The 21,468-nt window shown below is 46.4% G+C and overlaps 3 protein-coding genes and 1 long non-coding RNA gene across 11 annotated transcripts; 1 reads left to right on the top strand and 3 right to left on the bottom strand.

Annotated features, from left to right (window-relative positions):
- Positions 1 to 202: 202 nt before the first annotated feature.
- On the bottom strand, positions 203 to 3,579 carry LOC133171048 (fibrinogen C domain-containing protein 1-like). 5 transcript variants are annotated; one of them, XM_061304313.1, is made up of 9 exons: positions 2,975 to 3,574; positions 2,390 to 2,455; positions 2,227 to 2,309; positions 1,813 to 2,123; positions 1,668 to 1,727; positions 1,437 to 1,567; positions 968 to 1,064; positions 710 to 889; positions 203 to 635 (listed from the first exon to the last, which is right to left on the bottom strand). In XM_061304313.1, exons 2-9 carry the CDS (start codon positions 2,453 to 2,455, stop codon positions 385 to 387), a joined length of 1,179 nt encoding a protein of 392 aa, XP_061160297.1. In that variant the 5' UTR covers positions 2,975 to 3,574; the 3' UTR covers positions 203 to 384. The 5 variants fall into 5 exon arrangements, with proteins under 5 accessions (XP_061160297.1, XP_061160298.1, XP_061160299.1 ...); XM_061304314.1 differs by having other exon boundaries at positions 2,413 to 3,574; XM_061304315.1 differs by having other exon boundaries at positions 428 to 651; positions 2,390 to 3,579.
- Positions 3,580 to 4,201: 622 nt separating this feature from the next.
- LOC133171104 (uncharacterized) lies at positions 4,202 to 7,923 on the bottom strand. The gene is made up of 2 exons (XR_009718689.1): positions 7,829 to 7,923; positions 4,202 to 6,358 (listed from the first exon to the last, which is right to left on the bottom strand). It is a non-coding gene; the product is annotated as an uncharacterized LOC133171104 (long non-coding RNA).
- Positions 4,808 to 12,066, top strand: LOC133171022 (RNA-binding motif, single-stranded-interacting protein 2-like). 4 transcript variants are annotated; one of them, XR_009718668.1, is made up of 14 exons: positions 4,808 to 4,955; positions 6,170 to 6,324; positions 7,125 to 7,183; positions 7,312 to 7,403; positions 9,303 to 9,460; positions 9,558 to 9,637; positions 9,730 to 9,839; positions 9,914 to 9,960; positions 10,022 to 10,103; positions 10,167 to 10,217; positions 10,276 to 10,417; positions 10,515 to 10,583; positions 10,650 to 10,735; positions 10,821 to 12,066. XR_009718668.1 is itself a non-coding variant. In XM_061304312.1 (14 exons), the coding sequence occupies exons 1-13, from the start codon at positions 4,896 to 4,898 to the stop codon at positions 10,725 to 10,727; spliced, it is 1,152 nt and encodes a 383-aa protein (XP_061160296.1). In that variant the 5' UTR covers positions 4,808 to 4,895; the 3' UTR covers positions 10,728 to 10,735; positions 10,821 to 12,066. The 4 variants fall into 4 exon arrangements, 2 of the variants coding, with proteins under 2 accessions (XP_061160296.1, XP_061160287.1); XM_061304312.1 differs by having other exon boundaries at positions 10,276 to 10,386; XM_061304303.1 differs by having other exon boundaries at positions 10,022 to 10,217; positions 10,276 to 10,386.
- Positions 12,067 to 12,258: 192 nt separating this feature from the next.
- senp1 (SUMO specific peptidase 1) lies at positions 12,259 to 17,982 on the bottom strand. Its single transcript, XM_061304291.1, has 18 exons — positions 17,389 to 17,982; positions 17,245 to 17,303; positions 16,961 to 17,163; positions 16,791 to 16,857; positions 16,518 to 16,668; positions 16,300 to 16,435; positions 16,113 to 16,228; positions 15,746 to 16,011; positions 15,605 to 15,659; positions 15,384 to 15,422; positions 15,219 to 15,303; positions 14,996 to 15,136; positions 14,768 to 14,899; positions 14,406 to 14,609; positions 14,260 to 14,339; positions 14,073 to 14,157; positions 13,474 to 13,569; positions 12,259 to 13,396 (listed from the first exon to the last, which is right to left on the bottom strand). Exons 1-18 carry the CDS (start codon positions 17,520 to 17,522, stop codon positions 13,334 to 13,336), a joined length of 2,112 nt encoding a protein of 703 aa, XP_061160275.1. The 5' UTR covers positions 17,523 to 17,982; the 3' UTR covers positions 12,259 to 13,333.
- Between the last annotated feature and the right edge of the window lie 3,486 nt (positions 17,983 to 21,468).

Below are 21,468 nucleotides of genomic sequence, written 5' to 3'. Positions count from 1 at the left end.
GTACTTGCAGCACATTCAAAAGGATCAACAGATCTCGACCCAGAGTTTATCAACCTTTCTAGTAGCTTAGCGCACCTTGCATAAAAGTCAGTCAATTGTTCGGAAGTATCAAAAATACGTCAAGACAAACGCATGCAGAAGATGGCCCCAAATTTCTTTAATCCGTCGGCTCTACGTTCCCCACATTCAAGACGATAAAAAACAGATTCAAGAATTTTTATTCGCCATGTTTGAGCGTGCCAAACAAGGAATTTGGTACATCACAGCCTCTGTTCATCATTTAGGTGACTAACAACATTCAGGAAGGAACATCCTGGTCATCCTGGTCCTGGACAGGTACAAGTCTTGGATAGATGGGAGGTTGATTCCAATTATCAAGTGTTCTTAGTGTGACTTTCGGCAGCACCGACATGTCGGTGCTTTATTGGGCCGGATCTTCATCTCGACGAATGTCAGGGGGTCCAAATTGGACCATTTCACTCTACTATAGAATCCACTTGAGTACACCCCGTTCAGGTCAGTGCTGCCACAGGAACTGTACCACCAACCGGAGTCATAGGCGCAATTCTTATGAGGACTTTGGTGGCGGTCTCTGGTGCTGAACTTCATCCCAGAATTCAACCAGAAGCCATCGGCTGCAAAGCACACAAACTTGATTTCGACATCACGCAGGCTTTCGAGTGCGCGCGCTGGCAGTGGGAGTCTCTACTTGCGTTTCCCGAGTAGTCGTTCACAAACAGCGGGTAGCCGACCTTCACGGGGTCCAACAAGTTCAGGCCCACTGCGAAGTCGTTGTAGAGAGCAAAGTATTTCCTGCCATCATGTTGGGTGACGTCGATCCGCAACTGGTAACCGCCCAAGACGGTCAAAGAGTAAATATTCCGCAGGCCTGCAAACACGCAGTGTCACCCGCACAAACGACGAAGGCTTGACAAGAAGGATGTCTTTTAAGGTGTGTGTTTCAGACCTAGCCAGTGCTCTCCTGTTATTGTTCCAAAGCCATTTTCATAGGCGTCCCAATTACGAGCGAATGAGACAGAGCCATCCTGTCTTCTCTGGATCACCTGCACACACATGCACGCACACGCAAAAAAAGGGGCCAACTTTATTGGTGAACGCATCACAACGGGAACTTGGGCAGTGGCGTAGCGAGGAATTTTTCCTGTAGGGGCGGGCGCACGCAGGAAAAAAATCGAACATAACCCACGCCGTTCGCTGATCGCTAAAACAACATCCGGGGCCGGGAGGCAAACGGTGAATGGATAACATCGCGCACATAGAATAGCGCAAGCACATTCGCGCAAGACCGAAAGAAAAAAAACGGCATGAAAATGAAGAATCGAAAAAGCGCGGGTTTTTTTTCAACCGGGGCGCAGGGAGTCCTAAGGCTCGCCTCGGCTTGGCTACGCCGCTGGTTTTGGGGCTCAAGCACTTACGGTCCAGCCTCCCCCGTCAAAGTTCATGTTGCAGTAAACCTCGAAGGTTTTGAAGCCGCCAAAAATGAGATAGACTCCATCTTGGAAATGTCCCTCCGCCATGACATCAGTGCAGTCTCTAGGCATGAAAGCTGAAGCAAAAAAAAAATAATAATAATTTAAAAAAACCGTGAGAGTGCAAAATGGACGCGCGCTTTTGACAAACACGATGCGCTCGCTCGCTATAGCTACCTTTGAATTTTCCGTAAAGTATGGGTAGATCTACCACCGACTGCAGCCTGGACATAGAATCTGTCAAAAAACAAAACAAAAAAACGCAAAAGTGCAAAATGGACGCGCGCTTCAAACAAACTCGATGACCTCGCTCGCTCGCTACCTTCGACTTCTCTGTTAAGTGGAGGTTGATCTACCACCTTCTTCTGCAGGCTGGTCATAGAACCCGTCAAAGCCCAACTCGGGTTTTCTTTCAGTTCCTGATTCCACAGCCCTTCGTCGCTGCGAATCTCCTGGCAGACTTGGGCAAGCAGGATCCGTCTCGAGCTCAGTTGCGAGGTTTGGTTCGCCTTCAGGTCTCCGAGTGACGTCTGCAGCGCCGCCCAGTGGCGGGCAAAGTCAGTACGGTTGTGCTCCGGGAAGTTGTCGAGCAAAGCCGCCATCAGTTCGCCCAACTCTTTGTCCTCCTGAGGCCTTGAAACATAAAGCTACAATTTAGTTGCCATTCAGCCTTCAGAATCGGACCCACGGGTGGGAATTCGACTTTTGGTGGACCAGTGCGTCCGAGCGCGCGTACCTGTTGATCAAGTAGATGATGGCAGCCGTTTGTATGACAATCACGACCACGATGGCCGCAAGCAGAAGGCAGCCGTAGCGTTTCTGAGCAAACAGGAGCAAAATAATATCACAGCGTTCTATCGAGTGTCTTAAAAATGTTTTCAACTCGGCCTCACACACACGTTGAAAGATGTGACTCTACCACCTGCCTCGTCCCGAGCGGCATCTCTTCTCTGCAGTCCGATCATCTGACGGTGGTTTTGGTAGATATGAAGCAAGTGGGCAATCGTAGTCAGCAAAGTGACACCCGCAGAGTTCGGCCACCTCCTAGGCTTTTATTTAGAAGCTTTTGACGTTCGCCTGCTCATAGGGGCAGGATGGGACGTTCCGTGACGTTCTTTGAGCCTTTGTGAAATTTGAACATTCGTTTGTTTGTCTTCCCCTCAACTGATATGAATTCTAATACGTGGCGTTTGAGAATATAGCAGCCAGCCAATAGAGCTGAAACGTTTCCAACGCGCCTGGTTCAACGCAGGAACTGTGTACGGAGAGGAACGTTTTTTTTGTTAAATATTCTCAACCTGCAGGGGGCACTAAATACTTACACAATGGAGAGACTTGCGTGTAGGCCACTTTGAGAAAAAAAAAATAGAACCGTGAGAGGACTTTTGCAAATAACGACATATTCACAAATGATACTTTGTCCACAATCGACTCTCATTGAATAGCGGCACCCAAAACACCAGGCGAGCGTTGGAGAAACTAACCTTGCCGATGGAGCGGACGTGACTTTTTTTTTCGTCGCTGTTTTCTTTGGGCCTACCTCCCGAAGGAGAATGTTAAGTATGTGGAATCTGTGGGGGCAGCCCTCACTGAGTGTTACAATGCAAGGATAGTTGTGGTCAGCACTACCTGTTTTTTTAAGCCACTCGTCGGGGTCACGGCAGGTCACAGCAGGTTTTGTTGACGCTGTGAACCAACCGTTGCCGGCGTGTTGTGTGGGAGGCGTCTTGAAAGCACGCCAGCCTAAACACTCCCACACCACATGTTCTCCCAGGCCAGAAGGCCTGGCCGCTCTCCAGACACATCTGCACACAACCCCCCCACAATCTTCAGATGGCCTACAGCATAAATCAAGGTCTCACCACAATCTGATTCTGGAGTTGCACCACATGCAGTTATTTGTGTCATGACTCAACAGATACAACTCTGAAGAAAAAAAAAAAAAATCTGCTTCACATTATGCCGAAATCTAATTACATATTGACTCCCATCAGCCTTGTGTGGCCCCCTGTTTTTCTGCTGGTGTGTTTTCAGAGCAGGGCAGCTCCTGAACGAGCTATGCCGAGGAATGCCGAGCATGTAGCGGAGGGCTGTGTTCTCCCCGGCTCGGCCCGGCCCACCCCTGCGACCCTCCCCCATACTCGAGCATTCCCCTTCCCAACTTCCAACTAGAAATTTTCACAGCAGTCTGTATCGGTAGATACGGGCGGACAGCTGTTGTGTGCTGCTTTGTCACTCACAGATTTATTTGAAAACAATATAGAACGACTGTCATTAACTTTATCATAGCAGCTGCAGCATTATCACTAATACCCGCATTCCACTTTTCTATGCCTAAGCAGCGTTATCGAGTACCGGTGGAGGCTGCTGATACCAGCCACCAATACTTCACGTCCCCCCCGCAAGTCCTCCTTTGCAGTAGGTGGCGCTATAGTGCTGCAGATTGAAACATCCGTGTTTGTTTAGTTTTAGCCGCAACATGATTAGTCGTCGAAGTTGATTTACATGGAATTTGGATTTCAATTGCAAGGCACATCGTGTAAACGTCGTATTTTTATTTCATCTCAATAACATCTGGAAGGCCTTGCTGTGAGTGTGTTGACGAGCCCGCCACCCCTGGCTGTCCTTGAACTGTTGCGAAGCTCACAGCCCATCTGGCTGAATGGTCCAATCAAAACATGGCAATGATTGAAAGCATCTGAATGACCTCATTTCAATAATCGCTGCTGTGGAAATGGCGCCTATTCTCGTGCCCTGCAGAATCACATCATTTTTATGCAAAAGCATGGAAGTTTCGTCTTTGAAGCATTGCTGCATCATCGTGCAAATGATCGCTCCATTGACACGCGGGATGGCCTAATCAGCAGTTGCACGTTTACTCACTGGAGGGCTTCAAAATGAACTTGGTCAGCTAACCAGATTGACAGGACCGGCACCAAAACCAACTTTGATCACAATATGGACATGGGTGGACAAGATTTGATGTAAGCACGCGGGATAAGAAAAAAAAATGTTTGGTATTCTAAATCATATTTAAGGATGACTTTTCCTTCTTCTTCAATTGCAAAAGAAGAATTTCTACCCCATGTTTTTTTCTGTCTTGTAAATTGCTTTTTGGAAATTTGCTTTGGGGAACACAGGAAAAAGTCCAACTATGAAATGACCCACATCCAGAGTATGTATTGGGTGTTTTGTGGAGACTGGGCTGGGCTGGGCTGGGCTGGGACGGGGAGGGCTGGGGGATGTCCTGCGCACGCAGCATTGTGAGAGCGATCCCAACCTGCGTCGTGCGTCCGATTGCCGGCAAAAGAACGAGGCGAGGCGACTCCAAGCATCTGCAGCGGCGCTCCTGGCTTCCCCGGCGGCTGACGTCAGCTGCTCCACCGCCGCCGCCGCCGCGTCAAAATGCTGCTCTCCGTAGGGGTGAACGCGTACAACGGCTACGGGAGCAAAGGCATCAAGAAGGTAAACTTTGCCGCGCCCCCGGTTCGACATTGCGTTCCCAGCCGCAGTGTCCTTGAGCGAAGTCAAGCGCAGACGCGGGCGAGCCGACTTTCACGCACACGCCCGGCTACGCGTGATACATTTTGCGCGCCGCGGTAAATTGCGCAACTACCGTGGGAGATGGATGTCGTGAGGGTTGCTCCTATGGCTCTTTTCGTTTGTGCTCACCCTTCTCCGTCTTGGCTTTTGTGCACAACAATAGCAACCGTGTGCTCATCCGGGCCACCTCACAGTTCTTCTCATGCCTTTTCTATTCCAACCATGCTTGTTTTCATTCAATTTCTCGTGCCAAGTTGGCAAAGTTGCGCTTTGACGACGAGCGACATGCCCCACCCCTTCCTTCCTTCTTTCAACCGAGAGGGGCAGCCTGCAGAAGAAAAAAAAAAGTTCTCCACCAACGCAAGTCACCTTACGTGGGCCAGATCGATCGCAGGCGGACTAAGAGCAACTTAGCCATGATTGACACTGTTATGTATTTTTAATCTACATCAGCAGATGTTCGTATAGCACGGGATCCCTTTGCTTTATGCGCTTTATGGATCTCCAGACAGCTGCATGGATTTTTGGAGCAAACTCAACAATTGCGTATGCAATGGAACAAGCACGTCACGTCTTTGCTTCAAGCCCGAGCTGTGACTGAATTTATGCAAATATTCACCCCGGTGGCTTGGAAGGCTTGAACAATGCTGAAATCATTATGGCTGGAATCCACATTGAGCTGGAATTTGTGGAATTCTGGATTTGGACAATGTTCTGACTTGAGGAGAGCATCTTCCACTTGATTTGGACACATGTAACATTGTCTAAATCCAACACCTGGTTTGTGTCTTTGACGCTGAGGAGAGAGCTAGAGGATTAAAGGACCCCCCCCCCCCCCCCGCCACCTTTCTTCTGCTTTCTATTAACTTCCCCCTTGCTGCTGCTTTGTTTCTCAAGAGAACTTCAAAACCGGACGCCAGGGCTTTTTTTTTTTTCCCACATTGTGCTTTGAGCCTCAGACTATATCTAACTTTTGTTGAAGGTCAACATTTGCCACCAGATTTCAGGTCACAGACTTGCTCACGATGTGTCGGCAGCAGATGCTAAGCTAACCTTGACCTCTGGAAGCAAAGTAGTGCATGAGCGAGGGAGGTGCCATCAAGGGCAGCGGCTAAATGGCTCAATTTCTTTTGCAGCAGACGTACACGTCTCCCTCCATCCATCAGATGGCTCCGCCTCCGAGCCCCAACGGTGGCCATCATGGCGGGGAGCAGCTGAGCAAAACCAACCTGTACATCCGTGGCCTTCACCCCGGAACCGCAGACCAGGATCTGGTCAAACTCTGCCAGCCGTAAGTCACCCGACAAAACACAGCCGCTCGATGTCTGAATGAGTTTGAACGGGGGAGAAAAAACACACCTTTTCAAGTTCTGCCATGGAAATGTTCTTTCTCGCGGAGAGGACTAGCCCGAGCCAGCAGGGACCTTGAGAAAGCGAGGGAGAGGCCTATCTACTCTTTTCCAGCCGTCTGGAAGATACGCAAGGCCGCCCCGCCCGACAGGAAACAACCAGCCCGGGGGAAAGGGAAAGACAAACACGGCGATGGCCCGGAGGGGGGCGGGGCCGCGTGCGGATGGAGAGAATGCGAGGCCTGCGAGTGAATTGGCCTCACTTTGTGGGTCAGGGGCTTTCTTCTCGTATTACGGCTGATAAAATCACGGCGTGAAATTTGCCTTTGAGCGCCCAGCCTAAGAGAGAGGATTCGGTTTCCAATAACATTTACTGGAAGGCATCTCGTCATCATTAGCTGAGCTTCTAACGCGTCGTGACATAGACGGAATTTGACTCAAGTTTGAGAGTTGGATGGACACGGGGCCCATCTCCGGGTACTCTCCAACACTCCGCTGGACTCGGCGTCACGTGGAGCTCAATCCACTCAGCTGTCGTGAATGCGGAACATTCAATTCGACTCGAGATGCAGGATGTGATTGTTGCTTGGAAAGAGATGAAAGCATGAAATAGTCATGCCTTGCAGGAGGGAGGGGGGGAGGGACGGTCAGATCAATAATACACACGGCCACAATTAGGAACGGCCTGGATCGTCATGATACTTCATTGACTTTGTGTTTCTTGGTCTTTGTTTGTTTTCAGCTATGGGAAAATAGTCTCCACAAAAGCCATTGTGGACAAAATAACCACTATGTGCAAAGGTAAAAAAAAATAAAAATGGAAAAGACATTTTTTCATTTTATTGCTTGCTCAAGAAGCTCAGCAGATGCGTGCAAATGAGTGTCGCTTGTCCCGCTTCTGTCAATGATTTGCTCTTGTGCTTTTGCAGGCTACGGCTTTGTCGACTTTGACAGCCCAGCCTCGGCTGAGAAGGCAATGACGGCGCTCAAGAAGCTGGGCGTGCAGGCGCAGATGGCCAAGGTAAGCACTGATTTAAAAAAAATAATAATAATAATAATTCGGGCCCGTTATTTGAAGTGAAATTGAAAGAATATAATATAATATAATATAATATAATATAATATAATATAATATAATATAATATAATATAATATAATATAATATAATATAATATAATATAATATAATATAATATAATATAATATAATATAATATAATATAATATAATATAATATAATATATACGGTTGCGGTTGTCATGTGACGGCGCGGCACATATTTAGTTATTTTGAAGCATTAATCCTAATTAATTGAGTTTACTATGTATGCCGTCAGGACAAAGGAAAGAGCAATTCCAAACTCAATGAGCACACAACAATTTTTTTTTTTTATCAAACCATGAAGAACGGCACAGCTTTGAAACAAAAAGAAATAAAGGTCCACCAACCTTCTCAAGAGAAGCTCCTGTCTCCTGCTGCAGCAGGGAGTGCGTCACCTAATTGTGTCCCTAAACAAGCACGCAACAAAAAAACAAGTTCCCCCTCTTCATGAAAGCAAAAAATTGTAACTCGTGAACCATTTGTCAACCGTCTTTATTGATTGTGCTTTTCAACAAAATGAAAACGATGAAATAAACCCAGGAACGAAATGAAACTTGCCTCTGGCCGCGGCTCCATCACGAACTGTCCTAAGAAACGTTCTGAATGTTTCTGCTTTATCACCATGAATGGATTCAATTATAAAGGTTTTTAATTTTTTTTTGCTTTCCCCACTCCTCCCAAATAACAAAGGGGATGGATAACCTTGCAAAGCGCAATGTTTTTTTTAAGTCGCACAAAAAGCCAATCAATGGTGGGGTGGGGGGGGGTCGTGCTGGCGGGCCGATCTGCCGCTAATCCGCATCACTAACATTCATACGGCTTCTTCCCTCCCGCGTGCTCAGACAATAACTTGATTTGGCGGTACAAGCTTTGCGTCGGATTACTCATGGCGAGCCGCAGCATTCGCCGCCATGCTGTTGAGGGGAGGGAGGGAAGGAGGGAGGGAGGGGGCTCACCTTCACCTCAGGTCACAGCGTGCACTATTAATGGCATGGAAATGAATTCACACTGCGTTTACAATTTATTATGATTATGAATATGCATTGTGGCTACGCGGCTTATTTGGTTGCACATTGATTTCATTGAGCCATTGATCCAATTGGCTGCTGCATCACTCTTTGAAGAAAATGAAGCTGGTCATCATCGCACGTGCAAATACGTCTTTATTCTTTCAGCAATACGGCCATACTTGACTTTTTATTTTGACCCCATTTGAAAAGATGTACCGTACTTTCCGGACTATAAGGCGCACCGGATTATAAGGCGCACCTTCAATGAATGGCCCATTTTAAAACTTTGTCCTTATATAAGGCGCACCGGACTGTAAGGCGCACCATTAATGCATCATGTCAGATTTCGAATCCAAATCAAATCATTCTCCATTTTAGCTTTTTTATTTTAACTTCATGATTCATAGTCTTAGCAGGCCACTTATGATTGATTTCATGACGCAATGCCAGTTTAAATTTAGGAATTTGGTCCATATGTAAGGCGCACCGGACTATAAGGCGCACTGTTGGCTTTTGAGAAAATTTTCAGTTTTTAGGTGCGCCTTATAGTCCGGAAAATACGGCACTTGGCGAAATTAGGCTTTTTCAACCTCTTTGTCAATTCGAAAAAGTTGCAGCTGTGATTTTCAACTGAAGGACGAGCTGATGACGCTTTCATATCACACCACTGCTTCAATGTTGATTTTGAAACGGCGCCTCACGCTGGCCCCGCCTCTTAAAGGCACACAGGCCTATTTGACTTAATACGCTAAAATAGGTCCCAATTGGGGAAAAAAGAAAGCTTGACGTTGAGTTTCATTCACCCTCGCAGCAACAGGAGCAGGACCCCACCAATTTGTACATCTCCAACCTGCCGCTCTCCATGGACGAGCGGGAGCTGGAGAACATGCTGAAGCCCTTCAGCCAGGCCATTTCCACGCGCATCCTGCGCGACGCATGCGGAATCAGCCGAGGAGTGGGCTTTGCCAGGTGCCCGCTTCCTCGCTCGCCCAGATGAGACTCTCACCTGGTTTGCAGCGTCATTCCTATCATCTGCCATTCATTTTTTTTTCCTTTTTTTTCCCAGGATGGAGTCAACAGAGAAATGCGAGGCCATCATCCAGCATTTCAATGGAAAATATATCAAGACTCCACCCGGAGTTTTAGGTGACTCATTTGCGTTGTTGTTTTTTTTTCCACTCTCCAATACGAGTCCAAAGTTTTCTCCCGATCAAATATTCCTCAATGTCCTGGTCCAGTTCCACTGAAGCCTTTATTGTGTAAATTTGCTGATGGAGGCCAGAAGAAGCGCCAGAGTCAAGGAAAGTACCTGCAAAATGGACGAAGCTGGACCAGAGATGGAGACACTGTGAGTTCAAAGCACTTTTGTGGCCTTCGAAATTTTTCTACCAAGCGGCAGCCAAAACATAATTCCCCCTCCAGGGCAGACTGACCCTCACCTACGACCCCGGCGCAGCCTTAGCCAACGGGTCAGTATGCAGCGGCGCGGGTGGACTGACCCAAAGGTGGACTGAAAGTCTGTCTCTGCAGGTTCTACAGCATGGCTTCCAACCGGATGGTCGGGCTCGCCTCGCTTCCTCCGTACATGCATTCGCCCGTGTCCGCCTACCAGGTAGACAGATGCTCATGGGAAGACCTTCTCACTCAAATTAACGTTGTGCTTGCTTGCTGTCAGGTGCACAACCCGTCGTGGCTCCACCAGCCGTCGTACATCATGGCGCCCTCGGTGAGTAGCCGCCGCCGTGGCACTTTCTCGCGCCCGTCAAAACACCACTCTCCCAAAGGGGGCCGTCCTGACGCCGGGGATGGAGCACGCCGTGTCCATCCAGCCCACGTCCATGATGGGACCCCTGGCCCAGCAGCTCGGCCACCTCTCCTTGGGCGGAAGCAGCACAGTCAGTCATCTGCACACTTCAAAATGTTTTGGTGAAAATCAGGAGAACTGCAACGATGAGCACACCAACTGGGTTTTATCATCCATCTTCGGAAAAAATGTCTGAAGACTATTGCACCTCTTTTCCAGTACGCATCTCTGCAGGGGCCGTACGTCACCCAGTACCCGCAAGTGCCTCCCACCAACATCTCAGTTGAGGTGAGTCCAACACAGACTGCACACTCGCGTTCCCCGCTCGCCTGACTTTGGCGTCTTCCGTGTTAGGAAAGCGCCGTCCAGCAGTCCATCGCCATAGAGACGTCCACCGAACCCACGAGCTTCTCCTACCAGCGTAACAAGTGAAGACAAGTGTGAGATGGACCGACTCACCACCGGCGTGCGCGACTTCACCTGACCTCCATTGATTTTTTTTTTCCAACCGGGTCTCTCCAAAAGTCCGACTCATCTGACAAGCCTGGACCGTGACGCAGAAGGAACGCTCTTTTTTTTTTTCGGAGCTCCTCTGGTCTGGCAAAGACGGCGATGGACTGAAGTGGGGAACATTATTTTGACCGACATGTTTTGTTTTGTGGAGCTATGATTTTTCTTGCTTCTTTTTATGGTACATCTTTTTGTTTTGCTATGAGTCTTGATCTCACTCACAATGGCGACCAACTCGTCCAACTTGTCACAGCGGCAGTTTCGTCGGTTGTGAAAGTTTGACAGAAGAGTCATTTTTTGTTTGTTTTCTTCACAACGCTTTTGACAATCACACAATTCCTCTCGAGTGAAGAGCGACATGGATTGAAATCATTCCGGTGAATGTGGTTGGCGTACACACGCCGGCGCCGCACTTCTTTGAATATTCCAACAAGTCACCAGTGCATGTTCTACTTTTCCGAAGAAAAAAAAAACAAAAAAAAAGGGCTGACACCCCGTGCGCCATCTTCAACACGTTTTCAAAATACGGACAGCAAGTAAAATGCAGAGCAGTTGGGATACTTGCAGGCTGGTGTTTATCTCCGCAACTACTTTTTGTTTGACGTGTGCTGTTTTTGTATTATTTAAATGTTTTGTTTCAGATTGTTCCTAGTTTTATTTTTGATATCGTGTTGTGTTTCCATCCTTTTTTCCTATTTCCACGCCATATTTGATTGGACGTTCTGTGCTTATTCATTTTTTTTTTGTACAAACTTTTTGAGCGCGAGTCCTGATCTGGAAGTTCCGTTTTGGTTTCCAGCAGCCCCGTTTGTAAGGTGCTATTGCGTCACGCCGGGTTTGATGACATCATCATTCCAGGGCTGCTGGGAACGAGCGCAATGGTAGCGTTGAACTTTATCTGCGACAGATTGTTTTTTTACGGGGCAACGAGTTGCTTGAATAGGCCGCTCACAGCTGGTACTGTGTCAATACGTCCTCCGTCCAAACATTGCTCATCAAGTCCGAGGTCTGATCTATGCAATGGCAATAATATATTTCTGAGATACGTGACCTCAAAATGTTGACGGGGGGGCTCACTGGGACTCATGAATGGTTGCTGCTAATTTAGGATGACTCAGCTTTTTTTGGAAATGTACACCGTACTAAATCTTGGGCCAGTCATGATGTCGCTCTTTACGTCCGTCACTTGGGAGAACAGCCGCAGCTTTGGATTTGAAAATAAATAAGTGTTGACCTCCGTCAAGGAGGCAGATGTTTTCAACCATGTGTTTGCAAAGTTTCGGAGACGCGGCTGATGGCAGAATAGTTCTTGTTTTCAACGAATGCATCATGACATGAAGCGAGTCGATGCAAGTGTCACCTCTTAGGGCCACATTTGAGAAAAAAAACCAAAAAGGTTTTCTCGTGTTGTATAACAATGGTTTGTAGAAAAAAAAAATCAGTTTTGACAAAAACCAATTAAGAATTTATTAAAAGAGACCGACTACATAAAAAATAGGAATTACCAAAACAAGATGAATTGAAAATATATACAAGGCTTAAAATATTCTGAATATACATAGCCCAAATTTGATAACTCAGAAGACATAGATAAAATAGACTTTGAAGTCTTTTAGCAAGACTCATGTGTTTCCAGCGCTCCGTTTTCTGCCGATTGACGTTAGAGATTGAACCTACTTGCTTTCACATGCTGCTCAACAGCAAAGTAAAAGAGCAAGTCGCGCACTCTGAGGCAATTCAAAAACCTTTTTAATCAACATAAAAAAATATTCTTTTTTTTTTATGTCAATGTGTATATTTCACAAAAACAAATATACAACCATTGTGGGCCCAAAAAACAACAACCTTTTTAATCAAAATATTGATCTTTTTTTATGTCAATGTGTATATTACACGAACCAAATATACAACCATTGCGGGCCCAAAAAACAAAGGCTAGTCCAAAACATTTGCTTTTGCTGGCATCCCCCATTTTTTTGTGTAACATGACACCGCGCTTCTCAGAAAAAACGACTTCTGACAGAGGGTGCCGCGTTGGAGGCAGGATTCCACTTGCGGACCTTGGCTCTGGTTAAGACTCAGGTAGCTTTTATCCACATCACAAACCAAGTCTCAAATAATTTTAATACCAACGAGACGTGAGATATGTCGTTCAGTGAAGAGCCCTGCCTGCAGTGACACTTTATAACTTTGTGAGTTATTGTTTTCCTTTTATAACACAAAAACTTGATGACACTCAAAGGTGAGTTCCGGGATGACGGCTGTCAAAATTTGACTATCGGTTGAAGATGAAACTTGATCCTCCTCATCAATTTGTTTTCCACAGTGATAGTCTTGAAGAAACATTGTAATGTTTGAAGTCAAACCTCAGGTAGAAAACTGGGAGGCAGTGCTTGGTGCTCCAGCAACTTCCTGTAGGCCAAGTTAGGAGAGAAGCCTCAGAAGATAAGAGAGAGCGGCGGCAGAAGGGGGCGTCAGTCCCTGATCCGATTGATGAGCTGGTGTTCTTCCAAATGTGTCCCGCACTTTCACAACAGCTTGCGATTGACTATCTCCCAAACCATCCTCCTCCTGAAATACGGCATTTGCTTCTGCAAAAAATGACAGAGATCAAATTGTGGCTCACCGTGGAGAGGACGACGTGCAGCGAGCCTGAGCGCGTGCATACCTGCGTGAACGTGATGGGCTTGTCTTTGGTAATGTAATCGGCGTATTTGCATGTGAACATGCCGCAGTCGCTGCCGTTCATCTGCTGTGGGATTTCCTGCAAAGGGAGAAGACGAATGCTAATGCTGCGAGGCACGCTTGGATATGGACAAAAATGGAGGGGTTCGTAAGGGATAATATGGATGAGGGGAAAAAAGCCATTTTGGGATTTTGCAGAACCATTTGGACACTCAGGACAATACACAAAGTATCATTTCTGGACAAGTTGTTTTTGTGACACTGCACTCTCAAGTGGATTTGCTCCTCCCTGTGGAGGATTTTTGCAGTCAATGAAACAAGTGGGCTATTGTGGTGAGAGTGGATTAGAAGCAGCCGCGCTCTGCTTTCCTTTCAGTGACATGTTGGCCGCTGTCAAAGCATCAGAGGTGCTTTACTGCCACCTGGTGCATTGGAGTAGAGAGACAAACTGGCCAACAGTGACACCTGGGGGACAAACTGACGGTTCTCCTCCGAGTGAAGAAAATGTCCCATTGAGGGTCAGTCAAAAATAATCACATTTATATTAAAATTGAAAAAAGCAACGACAAATGAGTCACTTACGTTCCGCTTTTTGCTGCGTAAACTCCAACCTGAGGTGTCCAGTTCTTTGCCTTTTTTGTCCTTGCTTTCTTGTTGCAGGTAATCACTAGAAAGGACACACGGCATGAGGCTTGACTGTCAACAGCTTGTGCAAAAAAAAAAAAAAAAAGCACAAGTGTCCCCTCTCAAGTGCACTCGTTAAACTTACAACAAAAGCTTGCACGCTTCGTCGTTGTTTCCTCCCATCGAGTCAAAGTACGTGATTGCCTTTTTGCGGAAATCCACCACCTGCGAAAAGAAGTCGGATGAGAAAAGCGTCCGAGCCAGCCCTTTCACCCGTTCGCCGACACTTACAGAGAGGCACCAATGCATACTCAGGTGGACGGGGACCAAGAGGATGTCTTTGGAGAAGATGTCCATCTTCTTGGTCCAGCGGCGGACGGCAGAGTAGCCGCTGCTGCGCAGTTTGGGGTAGAAGAAGGTGCTGAAGGTGTTGACGGAAGGCATCTTGGGGCTCTTGCTCCTCTCCACCAGCAGGTTCATGTAAAAATTGATCACCTTCAAAAGGGAAAGGCAAGACCGGTAGAAGTGACTCAACCAAGCCCACGTGGAACATTTCATATGCAATGCTTGTCCTCTGATTTTTGTGGGGGAAAAAAAATGTGATTGGAAAACCTCTATTGGCGAGAGACAACAGTCGTTCAGTCGGAGCTCACCTCGTCGTTTAGCCAGCTGAGGCCGCTGAGAGTCTGCAGATCTTTGCGCGTCAGACTGAGACCAAAACCTTCACTGAACACTTCGTCGGAACTCCCGCGTTGCAACACCCTGTCGACTTGTGCTTCCATTTCCTGACCGAATGGAGCGACAAGCACCGACCGGTAAGGCAGGTAGCAAGTGCGCAACGGTGACGTTTCTTTTTTTTTTTTAGTAAAATATGCAAGCACCTCTGTGAGTTCCGGGAATTCCGGCTTGTCTTCCAAAGCCTCGGACTTTTGTAAAACGAAAGTCAAAGGAATCTCCTTCTCCAAAGGAACTCGAACGTGAAGCTCCACATGGGCGTCCCGCTGGCCTCCTTCCGACAGGCGCTAAAAGGCGACGGGCGGTAACACGGTCAGGTGAAATGCAAAACGGCTAAGCAGCGAGACAAGTGCGACGTGGTCTCGTCACCTGTCGCTGCAGGCGGGCGGTCAAGGCCTCCTGCTCTTCGATCCGTCTTCGCCTTTCTCTGGCCCGAGAGTCATAGATGCTGCTTCTGAAGTCGCAGGACACAATGCAGCAGTTGTGTCAAATGAACAGAATGACCACAAAGACGACGTTAAATTCTTCACTTACAATTCTTTAATCCACAACTCAGCCTGGAAACACGGCATGCTGGGAAGACAAAGGAGAGCATGTTGTCATTTGCAAAAAAAAAAAAAAAAAAATTGCATCACGTAACTGGATTTGAAGCCTCGAGTTAAACGACCTATTTTGTTTATTCACACAAGAAACAAAATGAGCAGCTTGAACAAGACCACGCTTGCATAATTCTTTACATTCAAAGAAATTCTAACCTCTTTCTGCTCTTTTTCTCATTTACAATAATAACAGAGTCGTCGTCGTCGTGTGCTGTAAAACAGAAGAGAGAGCGACAAACCAAGAGTAAGTTAACGTGAAATCAATTCAGGACTTGGCCGCAAAAGGTGCGAGCCGACCCGATGACTGAGTGTCCCGAGAGCAGGAGTCCAGCACGGCGGACGGCGAGGGATGACCGGAGCTGAGGTCGGCGTCGGCGGACCAGGCCCAGGAGTTCCCCGTCTTGTAAGAGGCGCTCGCCGGGCTGGGAAGGTTGCTGGAGCTCCGGCTCGACGCCCCCCCGCTGCCAAGGGGGCTGCTCGGCCCCTCGGAAGAATCCCGCGTCGCCGAAGCGGCGAGGGAAGATAAGTGTAGCAGTCGGCGGCTGGGGCTCAGGAAGCTGGAGCTGACGGGAAGAGGAAGACATTTTTACTGGCAACTGTGACCGACCGAGCGCACCGCCGCTCGAGATGCATCGTTTGGAAAAGAGGAAGCGAGCGTACGTACAAATCCCTCTGCGACCTCACCACGGTAGGCGAGTGGCCGTTCAAAAGACAAGAGTGGCCGGCCGAGACCATGGTCAGAAGCTGCCTGTATGCCTCCTTCTCCTCTAAAAGAACAGACTGCAGAAAACGCCATCAGCCAACGGCTGGACAAGTACCGGCGCCGAGTGATGAGCAAAGGGGGCTCGCACCTCCTGCGCGGTGCACCAGGGTTTGGCGCCAGGTACGTGGCCCGCCGTGGCAGCGCGCGACGGCCTCTGCGCCACTTTGATGGGAAAGGTCTTGTCGTACATGCTGCCGCTGGAGCCGCTTGTCGCGGGGCCGCCGCTCAACACACCAAAAGCAAAGAATGCGTTCATCACGCCAACGAGCCCACAACAAACACGGTGCGAGGCAACGTTTGGAGTACCTCAGAATGCCGTACTTTCTGTTGATGGGCCTGCCGAGCCGCGCGGAGGGGGCCGAGTCGGGATTGACGACGGTGGCTGAGCTGCACGGATGCCCGTTTATTTTGGGGCCTTCCTGATGCGGAGTACTAATATGCACGTGTCGCCTGCAAACTTTACATTCCCAAAGAGACGAGCAGTGACCCAGCCATCGCAAGGATGGTGGACCGCATTCATGAGCAGAAATATTCTTTCCCACCGAAGCTTGACAAGCGCAACCAAATACAACAACTTACCCGATCTGGGCGTTTTCCATTCCATAGTTGTAACGGGAGCAGCAAACGTTGGATTTACATCTGCGTCCTGAACAGAATATAACAAGGCACACGTTTGCATCAACTTATATCAACCACTGGAATCCCTAAAACAATCCATTAAACATCCAGCCCATATTGCATTCACAAACCCTAGATTCTTGACTTCCAGGAAGCGGCGTCCAACTTGCTGCTGATGACGTGGGTGGCTGAAGTTCAAGACGATGACGACCAGAGAATGCAGGCAGTATGTTTCTCAAGGTCGGACTCACATTGGTCTTCATCCATGTCGCCACGCTTGAGCTCCGATTCTTTAGTCCTTCAGCTGCAATCTTGACAGTGTCAATAAGATCTCCTGAAGGAAAACACGAAGTGTTAAGTAGTGGCAGACGGTACATTTTGATGATGGGTAATGTTAATGCAGTGATCGGATTACCCATTCGAGATTTCTTTAGTGTCCGTTCATTTTGGTCGCCCACATGTCCGTCTGCCAAGCTTAAAAGAGTGGTGCATGTAATTAGAAGATAAAATGACCAACGTTTAGTTTTGTGATCAAATACTGCTTCGGCAACCTGCTTACCATTCAAATCCTCTTTTCCGTCTCATCCTACTGTCATCATCTCCGTCTGGCCGGTCTGTATGAGACGGCTCCACAGCTGGAACACCGTTGCGAACGCTTGACTCATTGACCCATTCGTATAATTTATTCAACATGTTTTCGAGTTTGACCTAATTACGTCGCCAGTTTACAATTAAATCGCTTCAAAAAGGTGCCGTCTAGCGGTCTTTGGAGCCAACACTAGCTGACCAAGCGCGAGTCATTCGAGCGAGACGCGTTAAACGGGGCTTATTCAAAAAGTTTACACTGACCGATACTTTAGCTAACGGGGACTTCGCTAGCTTGTTTGCTAGCAATGCTAACGAGCTCGCTAGCCAACGTTGTTAGCAACGCAGCTAATTTACAGGACTATGTCTAAATTACTACAGGGAGGCGAGAGGTGGCAAACAATGCATTCGGAGTGCCCCGTATGGTGTTGTGTACCACACTAAACCGTTTAATATCCTTAACGAAACGGTATTTGGCGGAAAAAAGTCGTCGAAGAGTACTATCTCCCGCTTCTTCCTCATTCAAAACCACAACATGGCTGAACGGTCCGCTCCAGTATTGAGCGATTTGATTGGATGGCTGCGAGACGTGCCAACTCCTATGTCGGTATGTGATTGGTTATTTCTGTGCCAGATGAGCGTTTGATACTGACGTCATAGTTGCCGGCGTTTACCGTGACGTTTTTCTGTCAGCGACGTGGAAAAAAATATATTTTTCTCTCATAACGTAAATTAAACAAAATGTTGTCACAGTAGTCGTGTTTCGCAATATTTACAGACACGTTTGCATGAAAAATACTGTAAAACAAAATAAGGCAAACAACCAGTCAAAAAAAAAAAGCACAGCAGTCGCAAACACAAACAACTGTGTATTTAGCTGTGAAACTAAATTTAAATCGGACACCAAGCAAGTTGCAAACCTTTTTGTAAATTTTGTGTCATAAACTCAAAAACTACACAAAAATTGCATTTGACTTTCAAAAATAAACTTCAAGCTTTACACTCATTAAGATATATAGTTCTGTCATGAAAAGTTAAAATATATAGTATTGGCTCTGCTCAAGCTTAAGGCCTTTGTTCAACGGTATTCTTGCAAGAACCACACAAGTGCCAGATTTACCAAACACATCCATCCATCCATTTATTTTCGATAGTGTTTATCCAGGTACACCCTGGACTGGTCGCCAGTGAAGTGCAGGTCACATATAGACAGACAAGAAGCATTTTCAGATTGAATCTCAGTTGATCCAGGCCACTTGAACTGGAGTGCCGGCTGGACGAGGAGACGATGATTGGATCTTTAGAAATTGTGATGCAATCCGAACACGACGCTGGGACAGGGAACCAATCCCTGCCCTGTTTGACACAAATAGGAAGTCATGTGTGCAAAAAAAACTTTTGTCAAATTAATTTTATGTGACGTCACAACTATTATGAACGAACGGCATCTTTTTTACTCCGGTAATAGCGAATGAATACTATGAAAATATAAAATATGGATGAAATAATGTGACTGCTTCTCCTTAGTAAGGGAATCTTTTTACATAAAAAAAAAATCAGCTTTACAAAGACTTTCACTGGCGTGTAACAATGACAAATTTCATTGAATCTGAATGAAAATCCCTTCCTACCAGCTTCTGAAGACTATTTTGCACCGACAAGGTCAGCCGATTTTGAAGAACTTCAAATGTAGTTTTTTTTTTTTTGTACATTGTTAGAGTGGTGCTCACTCTAACTTATTTTGCAAGAACCACTTGGAGACAAGTTAGTCGTTTTGGGCACCTGCAGGCGGAGAGTCCATTCGTCACTGTGCGTACAACAATGATCGAATGACGTCTGACTCTCGCTTCCCACAAGACCATCTTTATTAAGAGAAAAAGGGTGGGGGTGACCGTAGACTGAATAGACAAGTAAGAAAGGCCCTTGACCTCTAGATTAGCAGAGCAGGGGATGTTTTACGACATTGTGTAGGATGGAACAAGCTAGGTTATTTATTACTGGTTACACACCAACATAAGCATAAAACTAATCTACCAAGGTTATTCATTACTGGTTACATACATTCCAACATAATCATATGATCAAGATAGTTTTGGAAAACCCTGACAAGCACAATGGGCAGGTAGCGGAGCTCCTCTCGGTCGCCATCAAGTCTCTTCACAATTTTACAAATGTGTGGCTGTCCGTCTAAGTAAAAATGAACAGGTAGGAGTGGAAATATGCATGCCACCTTTTTGTTGGCTTGTGCCTTCAGACGCCGCTTCAGGTGGCCGCGGCAGCCAATCAGCACCTCATCGTAGGTGACCTGCTAGAGCACGGAGCAAATGTCAACACCGCAGACTTGTGGGGGCGCTCCCCTCTGCACATTTGCGCTGAGAAAGGATTCCGCCTCTGTCTTCAGGTTTGGAGTTGATCATTTTGGAAAAATGACTTTTTATATCGTGAAATTTAGGGAATGCCCTTTTATTGACCTGAAAACTAACCAGGGTCCAAAGAGTTGCCTCATATAGAAAACTTTGTCCAAAGAATGTACTCCCAATAGTTGCAACCGAACACCCTTTGCAGATTTTTCCAATATTCTTTTTTTTTTCTGTTTTAAAAGTTTTTGGAGGGAGGATACTCAGTTTGAAAAATGTTTGTTGGAATGGGTGTCAATTAAATGCAGGTTTATATAATGCATATAAATGACCTCAATTCAATTTTTCAATTAAACAAACAAACAAAAACAAATCCCCCTCTACCAGCCACAAAAAAATCTAAAAACGCTGTAAATATTGAACACAAATGACTACTTGAGTCAATTTAGTTTTCTTTGCGTTTGCGTTGTTGTATTATGCTGCCATCTAGTGGTCAGGTGATATACACTTGAGCTGCAATGAATTAATCATGACACAAATTGTCTAGCTCTTTATATATTGTGCTTAATATTTTTGTTATTTATTAAGTTTGTTATTGAAAGCATTACAAAAATGTTTTATTTTTTTGGAAGCTGGACACGAATTATTATTCTTTTATGTGAGATAATGAAGTGCGAATGAGTTGCCTACACTGGTCTCCATTTTGATGTCACTTTGTTTTGCCTGGGTTCAAAATACTACAGACTTATGTCATATTCATTTAGTGTATAGTTAGGAGGCGTTTAATGACTCAAAAAAATCGGAATTAAGGGGTTTAAATCTCAAAATCGATTTAATAAAATCAGAAAGAACAACGATTAATCTAAATGTCCACAATTGACGAACCATACGCCATGGATGCGGTTTTTTTTTTTTTTTCGTGTCTGTCTGTATAGAACACCTTGTACTTTGTGTCGTTAACCGCACGTCAATTCTTTGTTGACGAAAACAACCATATCGCCACAGATGCGTTTATTTCGTGTTTGTCTGTATAAAAGACCGCGTACTCTGATCTTTGTGTCAGCCTTTAACTAACTTTAATTTAACCGCACGTCAGTTCTTTGTTGACAAAAACAAGGGGCGTCCTCGTCAATCCGACGTCACTCGAACGCGGCATAAAAAGTGGTGGATGTTTGTGCGTGATATATGTATTGATATGAATCAGACCCAAGACGACAGCTGTTGTTTCAGTCACTTTCTGTATTGAACTGCCGCGCCGCGCCTCCCCTCATGACGTCACACAACACAGCCCGACATCCCTAACAGTGGACTGTCACCCTGGTAACAGGCGTCTGAGCAGAGGGCAATTTAGCGTTTTATTTGGTTGCCTTGAACTACTTTTCTTTTGCCATGAATTGTATTGATGAGGTAAGTGATTTTCTCTGTTGGAGGTGGACATCTGACCGCCGGGGTCATTTCACTAAACAGGTCTCTCATTTCTCTGAAACGAACCCTGATCTCTTTTTATTTGAATGTTGCAGAATTAAAGTACCAGATGATTATGGATGCACCCAAGCAAACCCAAGTAGGTGTTGGACCTGGCGTTCAAATGCGAAGGTGAATATGTCCCCAAGTTTCCTGTTATGTGAAATCGAAGTGAACTAACATGAGACTGTTATTGTTGATTAGAAACATGGGAGACTATGCCGAGGTTCACG

This window comes from Syngnathus typhle, linkage group LG2, assembly GCF_033458585.1.
Source record: "Syngnathus typhle isolate RoL2023-S1 ecotype Sweden linkage group LG2, RoL_Styp_1.0, whole genome shotgun sequence".
Lineage (NCBI taxonomy): Eukaryota > Metazoa > Chordata > Actinopteri > Syngnathiformes > Syngnathidae > Syngnathus > Syngnathus typhle.
The sequence above is the reverse complement of the archived record's forward strand: the minus strand, read 5'-3'. Positions and strand labels throughout refer to the sequence as shown.